The sequence below is a fragment of the Nanorana parkeri genome, unplaced genomic scaffold (genome assembly GCF_000935625.1).
Source record: "Nanorana parkeri isolate BGI_ZX_2015 unplaced genomic scaffold, ASM93562v1 scaffold281, whole genome shotgun sequence".
Classification (NCBI taxonomy): Eukaryota; Metazoa; Chordata; class Amphibia; order Anura; family Dicroglossidae; genus Nanorana; species Nanorana parkeri.
In genome coordinates this window covers 1406076-1414938 of record NW_017306549.1, presented here as the reverse complement: position 1 = coordinate 1414938, position 8863 = coordinate 1406076, and the positions used below count along the sequence as shown (strand labels likewise).

Genomic DNA, 8863 nt, shown 5'->3' with positions numbered 1-8863 from the left:
GTGCGTATTGTCTTTTTTTTTTTTTTTTAAGCCTGTTTAAAATATTTTGTGCTGCATTTTTTATGAACTACTGACTTGAATGACAAAATGCAGTTCAATGCATGAAAAATGCAGCATGCAGGTTTGTTTTCCAACTCACTTCTATGCAACATGTTGATGTGAACCAACAGGCTCTACTGAACACTGAAGCTAGCCGAAGGATCGGCCGAAGCTACGGCCATATCCTTCGGCAGCTTTGTGAATAGACCCCAATTGATTTTTTCCTGTTTAACACAGACTGGAAAAGCAGCAAAATGTACAACAATGCAATTGGTGTGAACACGTTCTCAATGAACTAACGCTGAATGTGAATGGACATATACTGTGTTTTGGGTACTGTCTGTATGCCAAATAAAACAAGCAGTCCCCAAAGAGAGGCTTTGAAACCTTTCCAATGCAGAAAGGCTTCTCACGTGTTCGGCGAACATACCATTCGGAAAATGTAAAAAAATGAGAATATGGCAGACTAGTATTAGTTCCTGTTTTACAATGTGCTTTGGCTTTTTAGCTTTTCAATTATATTATAAACAAATCACACAAAAGAAAACAAAAGCCAAAAAACAACACTAATTTGATGTCAAGATCCTAATTTGATGGCACACCAGATCCTAAAGTGGCTTCACAAAGATATAGGGGTCTATTCACTAAGCTGCCGTAGGCAGCCGAGTGAATGACGACCTAAAGCGAAGTGAGCCGAATGCTGTTCGGCTATTCACTTCAGAATGGTACAGCTGATTTTAGCCGTATATCGGCTGAAATCAGCCGTACATCTAGTGGCTTCGGGTCAACCAAACATGCTCAAATAGTTAAAAAAGTTGAAAAAAATAAATAGAAAACGATTGTGCGGAGCTAGCAGTGACAGCTAGCTCCGCCCAACTGTTTTCTATTGGCCGGCGGTTCTGCTGTCGTCACAAAAAAAAAAAACATTTTCGCCATAGGAATGCATTGCTAGATTCCTATTGGCTATTTTAATTTGCAATAGCAAACTAGCTATTGTACCCGCCCTCTGCTGCTGTCAATCACTAGTGGGGACCTGATGGAGAACTGCAACAGTGGGCGGGTACAATAGCTAGTTTGCTATTGGCTATTGCAAATTGAAATAGCCAATAGGAATCTAGCAATGCATTCCTATGGTGAATTTTTTTTTTTTTTTATTCTGACACGGCTCCTTGTCAGAATAAAAATAAAAGAAGAGAAAGCAGTGTTTCTCTTCTGAGCGGCCGGGAGCTGGAGACTCCCGGAGCGGCCAGGAGAGTTAGGCTGTCTGGAGATCAGTGTCCCTGGTTAGCTGGTAACCAGGGACGCTGATCTCTCTGCAAGTGGCCGCTCGGCCAGCTTTGGCTTTCACCTTGGCTCAGTCGAGCCGAAGCATATGCCTTCGGCTCGTCTGAGCCGCTCAGCCGACTTCGGGAGCTGTACGGGCTATAGTGAATAGCCCTAACAGCAGCCCTTCAGTTCTACTGAACCGAAGGGGTCCTGGGGCCGAAGCTAGCCGAAGGATCAGCCGAAGCTACGGCTAGATCCTTCGGCAGCTTAGTGACTAGACCCCATAGTATTTTATAGGCACATATTCAAAAAGGGAATTTGGAGTGCACCATAGTGTACATATTGTGGACAAAAAGGGAACATCTATGCAAAATGGTCAAAAACAATTTTAGTTCATGGGGTCCTCATGCATCTACTAGTTATAAATCTGTCAAAACAATGCAAAAGAATTGACATAAGGCACAGACAACCATTGTAATTGTCTGCAAATAGCTAAATGCACAGTTGATATACATACTATGGGGTCTATTCACGAAGCTGCCGAAGGATCTGGCCGTAGCTTCGGCCGATCCTTCGGCTAGCTTCGGCCCCAGGACCCCTTTGGTTCAGTAGAACCGAAGGGGTGCTGTACGGGCTATTCACTCAGTTCCCCATCAGGTCCATCAGCAGAGGGCGGGTACAATGCTAGTTTACTATTGGCTATTGCAAATTGAAATAGCCAATAGTAATGTCTCAATGCATTTCAATGGGAACATTTTTTTTTTCTTTATTCTGAGACAGCTCGTGTCAGAATAAAGAAAAAAAGACACATCAGTGTTTCTCTCCTTGGCGGCTGGGAGCGAGTTTTGTTTTTTCTTTTTTTTTTTTTACAGCAGCAGAGCCGCCGGACAATAGGAAACTATTGGGCGGAGCTAGCTGTCACTGCTAGCACCACACAATCGTTTTCTATTTACTTTTTTTTACTTTTTCACTCTTTTTCTGTTCTGCTCGGTCCCTCCCTCACTCGCTGCTGTTCGGCATCTTTAAGAATAGCCCGAACAGCAGTGAGAAGCCTGCCGGAGGTTCGGCTCAGCCGATCCAGATGTTGGATCGGCTGAGTCGAACTCCTTCAAATCAGCCGTACCAGCCTGAAGTGAATAGCCGAACAGTGTTCGGCTCACTTCACTTCAGATCGGTCATTCACTCGGCTGCCCTCGGCAGCTTCGTGAATAGACCCCTATATGTTTACTAATTTACCCTTGCAATTTTGCCCAACCTTTTTGTGATAGACACAGGTATGCTAGTCAGTGGGATAACTCTGCTATTCCCTGGCTTAGGGTTACTGCTTCCTGGACCAGTTTACCGCTGGTGATGCTGAAGATGCTGATTTAATGTCAAATGAGAAGCCTGGAGGTTGGAGAGGTGATATATGAAGCTCAGTTGCTAAGCCAAGTAGATGAGTAACAATCAGTAAATACATTTGTCACCATTGTGGCTGTGCAGTGTGTAAAACGTGTGTAAATCACAAGACTACAGAAAAGCCAATCCTTTTACAGGTAAAATGGTAAATATATGTATTTTAACTGTATATTTAGCTGTTTGTCTGGAGGTTCACAGTAATCCATGCCTTTAACTGGACTTTCAGTACCATTAAAGTACCTAAGCTTTGCGGTAATTATTAATAGCATGTGATATTTTATAACTACCTTGGAAATTACCAGTTCCTCTGAATCCTTGTGGCCTGTTTTGTTTATATTCAAGCAGGCAGACAGTTGTGCCAGGAAATGTCCATAATTCCTGCTATACCTTGAAGCCTGCGATTTGCTGTCCTCCCACTGAGCAACATAAGTTCTAGATTAAGGTAAAAACACAATTCATTGCATAACAAAACAGAAAAACAATTGGAAGCATTAATGTAACATAATAAATGGCAAAACAAATATTTGGCTTACTTTAGCCTAGATTCCATTTCCTGGAGTCTGTCTTTTAGTTCTTGGTTTTCATGAAGAACTGCCTGAATGGTTGATTCTGCCCTAGACTTGGAGGTAGCCAGCAGACCTGTTTCCTCCTCTGTTTCATGCACTCTTGCTCTTAGAGATGTGATCATTGCAGACTGTCGTGCATTGTTTTCCCTGTAGTTTTCCACTTCAGCCTTAAGTTCTTGTAATGCCATCTCTTTGGAGGAAAGTTTAGTCCGAACTTCTAGCAACTAACAAACACACAGAGAGGTTGATTTACTAAAGGCAAATAGGCTGTTCACTTTGCAAGGAAGTTTTATCTTAGCTTAGAGAATAAGGTGAAGCTCTGCTGGCTTTCACCATTCTTGCATGTGATTAGTTATTCTTTGCAACGTGAATCTTCACCACATTCACTAATGTAAAGGAAAATCCCCTTGCAAAGGGGACAGCCTATTTACCTTTACTAAATCAACCATAATGTTAGGTTTTAACAATGCATTAAACACTTGGTTGTTATCCTGAACAAAGGATTGAGGGGGGGTAAAAATATTGTGTTATGTAATCTCTCTGTAAATTCTTTTCAACCTTTGAGACCAAGGAAATGCTATTCTGGAAATGTATTTTTTGTGTAAACAGATTATGGGGGGCAAAACATGGGGGGAGAGTGGGGGGCAAAACATTTTCCCTCACTCTCCATCATTGCTGCAATACTAGCTATTGTACTCGCCCTCTGATGCTGTCAATCACTAGTGGGGACCTGATGGAGAACTGCAGCAGAGGGCAGGTGCAATAGCTAGTTTGCTATTGGCTATTGCAAATTGAAATAGCCAATAGGAATCTAGCAATGCATTCCTATGGTGAATTTTTTTTTTTCTTATTCTGACGCCAGCCAACGGCTCCAGTGTTTCTCTCCTGGGCAGTGGGGAGCGGGATACTCCCGGAGCGCCCGGTAGAGTTAGGCTGTCTGGAGATCAGTGTCCCTGGTTAGCTGGTAAGATCACGGCTGGCTTTGCCCAGCTGTAAGAAGCAGGCTGTCGGCCAGCCAATGGCCGGCCGCTCGGCCAGCTTCAGCTTTCTTCTCAGCTCAGTCGAGCCGAAGCATATGCCTTCGGCTCGACTGAGCCGCCCGGCCGACTTCGGGAGCTGTACGGGCTATAGTGTATAGCCCGTACAGCAGCCCTTCGGTTCTACTGAACCGAAGGGATCCTGGGGCCGAAGCTAGCTGAAGGATCGGCCGAAGCTACGTCTAGATCCTTCGGCTGCTTTGTGAATAGACCCCTTAGTGAACATTACTTTATCAGTTAATTGGCAGTAATCTTTGATTGGGAATCAGTATTACTAGCTCCTTATGTATTCACCATAATCACCTTTACGTGTGACAACCTATAATTAACATACTCATGGTAAGAGGGGCTCTACATGTGATGGGCATATGTACATGGTCAAGCCGTGGGCAATTTAAACAGATGGTTGAAATGTATAAGATACAAAGGAACAGATAACATTTATGTAGACATTCATACTTCAGTTTACACTTACCTCTGACTGTGCACTTTCATATTTTACATACAGAGCTGCCAGTTCACTGTGAGAATTTTCAGCAATTATCCGGTAGTGATTCATCTGTTCTCGTGTGATAGGAATGTCCGCAAAAATAGGATCGTAGGCGTGCTTGTATTGAAAAACAGGGTATCTTTCAGTTAATTTTTCATTATGTGGCTAGCCATGAACAGTAATTAGTGACTCAAAACTGACAATTGTTAGGATATATTAATTGTATTTATTTGTTCTACCTAGCAGAATATAAAAAATTATGAAAAACATTTCAGTCATTCAGCTATACAGACCATGTACACATAAGGTTTTATACTTCTTTAAGAGATGATACAGCTGTGGCTAATCAGTGATAATTACAGTTTAAAATGGAATATCCTAGAATGAAGCTAAATCCAAAATTATGATTCTACATACTTCTTTTGGGTCACTGGGTCAGGGGCCTGACTCCACCACTCTCTGCCTACTATGACCCATTTTTGGCTAGTAAGACTCATCATAATGGTAATGTGCCAATAATACAGCTTAGAGAAAAGTAAGGGCTATATTTTAGAGAAACTGGGCATTCCAGGAACCTGGGATACTTATACTGAGGAAAGGCCTGACTTCAGGTTACTAGAGGTGTCTGTTACGAGCTGACAGAGCATGATTAGGAGGGTAAGTAACACTTCGAGTTTGCTTTAAACACAAATAGGGTTATTCACAAAGCTAGCCGAAGGATCAGCCGTAGCTCCGGCTGTTCCTTCGGCTAGCTTCGGTCGCCGGAGCCCTTTGGTTCAGTTGAGACGAAGGCATATGCTTCGGCTCAACTGAGCCAAAGTGACACCCAAAGCAGGGCGAATGGCCAGCCATTGGCCAGCCGAAAGCCTCACAACTGACAGCTGGGTGGAGCCAGCCATGATCTCACGGCTGGCTCCGCCCAGTTGCAATGACATATCAGCGTCCCCAAGTTACCTGGGGATGCTGAACTGTCATTAAACAATGACAAGTGGGCAGAGTCGGCCGTGACATCACGGCCGGCTCCGCTTAGTTGTTATTCATTGGCCGGGACCAGCTAAAAGACTATAGCAGGTCCCGGCCAATAGGAAACAGTTGGTCGGAGCTAGCTGTTACTGCTAGCTGCGCCCAATTGTTTTTTTTCCTTTTTTTAAATAAATCTTTATATATTTTTTTAAATTAATCATTTATTTACATTTTTTACATTTTTTTCTACTTTTTTTTTCTTCTACTTTTTCCACTGATTTTAGGCATTCGGCTATTCACTCACTGCCGTTCGGCCCCTATGAGAATAGGCCGAACGGCAGCGAGTAGCGTGTTCTTCACTTCGGCTCAGTCAAACATGCTGAGCATGTTCGGCTGAACTGAAGCCAGCCGATGTACGGCTGATTTCAGCCGATGTATGTGAATAGCCGAACAGCGTTTGGCTCACTTCACTTCGGGTGGGTTACACACTCAGCTGCCTCCGGCAGCTTTGTGAATAACTCTCCAAGTAATATTCAGCAAAGTGGTCAGGCTATGTCTATGCAGCATTCAACACACACCCTAGGCTATGAATGTCAATTTAAAAATATAAAAATAAAGTGGAGTAAAAGCAACACTTCAACTTTAACATTATTTTTGCTGTTTTCCAATTCTAAATATACCATAATCTCCTTGTGCCATGTTTTCATTCATTTGATGGTGATGTTCAGATCTCATTAGATGTAAATGGTGAAGACCTGGCACTTCCAAAACCTGCACCTTAGTGAGGCTTTTAATTCCGCCTTACAACTCAAAGTATGCCTTTGCCTGCAATGATTATGTCCCTGCATGTCTGCATAAACCTTGTACTTTCACATTAGTTTCTGCCATGTCCTCATTTACACTTCAGCACCAGCTTGTCTTCATTGCTCCCTGATATCTACATTAGTACCTATGCTGTCTCTGGGGACCCTAAAGCAATATACCTGTTCCTGTTCTGCACTAGATATCCAAAATACCTCTGTCATTAGGAACTTCTGCTCTATCATCCCCAATAAACTTTAAAATTTGGCCAACTATCCTCTACTGCCAATAACAATCATTATTGGCTGAACACGCTGTTGTAGAAGACAACTAAATATGGAACTGTACCATCCTAATGTGTCTGTCTGACTGTCTGACTTCTATGGTTTCTTTTAAGAGTTTTATTTGGCTTTAGAAAATAGGAAAATACAGACAACAATAGAAACTGCGTTCACAACATTGCACCACATGAATTAGGACTAAACTGACAAAGTGATACCACATAAATCAGCAGCCTAGCATAAACTTCCAAAGCAACAGAAAACATTTCATAAATAATTATTTTCCTAATAGAACCAGTAAGCACTATGGTGGTTTGAGTAAGATGCTGAAAATGTAAGCAGTAAAGGAAAAACTACATAAAGAAGAGGAAACTGAAATAGAAGGAAATTGCAATGTCTAGAGAACGGGGAAGAAAAGCAGGAGGGAAGGAGGGGAAAGGAGAGAAAGGAGAGTAAAAGAAAGTTGAAAGGGAAAGAAAAAGATAGAGAAAAAGTGAGGTAAACCAAGAGCGCAAAGTAGTCATAAGGTGCTAATTGTAGGCCTAAAGGGCATAGATAATCCAGACCAGACTTGAAGAGATTTCTCATAGGAATCATTTAGGATTGTTGGGAGTTTTCCGTTGACCAAGGAACCTATTAGTCTTTGCTCCACTTCATCAAAGTTAAGGGTAGGTTGTTTCCAGGATATCACTATAATTTGTAGTATCAAGAAACTGTGGTTTCTTATTAAAAAGAGAGCCTCCCACGTATTACAGGAAAGGTTACAGTGTAGAGTTCTAGGAAGATTGTATACAAAAATTCATACATTGTTCAGTTTGGGGGATTCTACCAAATATAAAGCATGGATCCAATAGACGTACAACCTCAAAAGTACTTAAGAGAGGTGACAGGAACATATTTAGCAATTCTATCTGATGTTAGATACCAGGACATTAAAACCTTATAAAAGTGCAATAACATTGGAAGTGCTACATTCAGCCAGATGGCATTCAAATCCACATTGTTAAATATGCCGCACAGGCCCACTTCCCATTTTGACACATAAGAGTATTGTTTGGATGCCATTGTGGAGCCTAGGTCTCTATACAAATAGGAGATTAGCTCAGTGGGTCTTGTATGGCGGAGGCATCTGTCTGCAAAGCTAGTCAACAAAAAGAGGGATGTAGTATGACCACGATAGATAGAAACAAGAAAGCGTTTTATATGAGCATAGCGATCTTCTATGATTTTCTAAGGTTTTCAAATGATCTAATCTCCTGAATAGTAAACATCTGGTGGGAATATTTAATTTCCCTGGAAACCCAGTATTTAAAGTCAGTAGGTTCTTCATATGCCAGAATAGGAGGCAGTGCAATATGCCAAATAGAAGGAGATCAACTTGCTAGAAAACTTCAAAGCATACCATTGTTTAATGGAATGGAGCAAGGTTGAATTTCAAAGCTTCAGGCAATTGTATATAGAGAATGATGAAGATTCTATGAAATCAAGATAAAGATAAAGTGGTAAATTTTGAGTATTGTGGAGGCTGGCCAATGGGGTGATTTGCGCTTCTAGGTAATATTTGTGTAAATCAGGCACACCCTGTAAGTTTCATAGAGCGCCAGATACATTTAAGAATTTGACTTTGTTCAATGTGTAAGGTATGTCTGGGGAATAGAATTGGGCCAAAAAATAATAAAGTAATTTAGGAAGATAATTCATCTTCATTGTATGGATCCTACAGAACAATGATATTGAAAGAGTTTTCCATTTATTTAAATGTCGGGAGAGAATGGAAAAAATAGAGGGGTAGTTTGATCTGCAAAGAGTACTGTAGGATGGAGAGAGATAGACTTTGAAATAAGGGAGTTTCGAGGTCCTGGTGAAAGTATAATTGGATTGCACTTGAGAGAGCAATGAGGGATCAAGAGATATATTTAAGGCATTAGACTTGGTTGCATTTACACAGAGGCCAGAGATGTCTACAAATGTAGAGAATATCGAGAACAGGTGGGGGGGGGGGGGGGGGGGTTTGGCTTACTA

The 8863-nt window shown here is 41.7% G+C and overlaps 1 protein-coding gene across 1 annotated transcript in view; it reads right to left on the bottom strand.

Moving 5' to 3' along the window:
- CCDC170 (coiled-coil domain containing 170) overlaps window positions 1-8863 on the bottom strand; it is a 59478-nt gene that overhangs the window by 40181 nt on the left and 10434 nt on the right. The window contains exons 4-6 of the mRNA XM_018557361.1: window positions 4782-4913; window positions 3237-3493; window positions 2991-3135 (exon numbers count right to left, since the gene is read on the bottom strand). Of these exons, the coding sequence (XP_018412863.1) occupies window positions 2991-3135; window positions 3237-3493; window positions 4782-4913 (534 nt within the window). The remainder of the gene's footprint in view (window positions 1-2990; window positions 3136-3236; window positions 3494-4781; window positions 4914-8863) is intronic.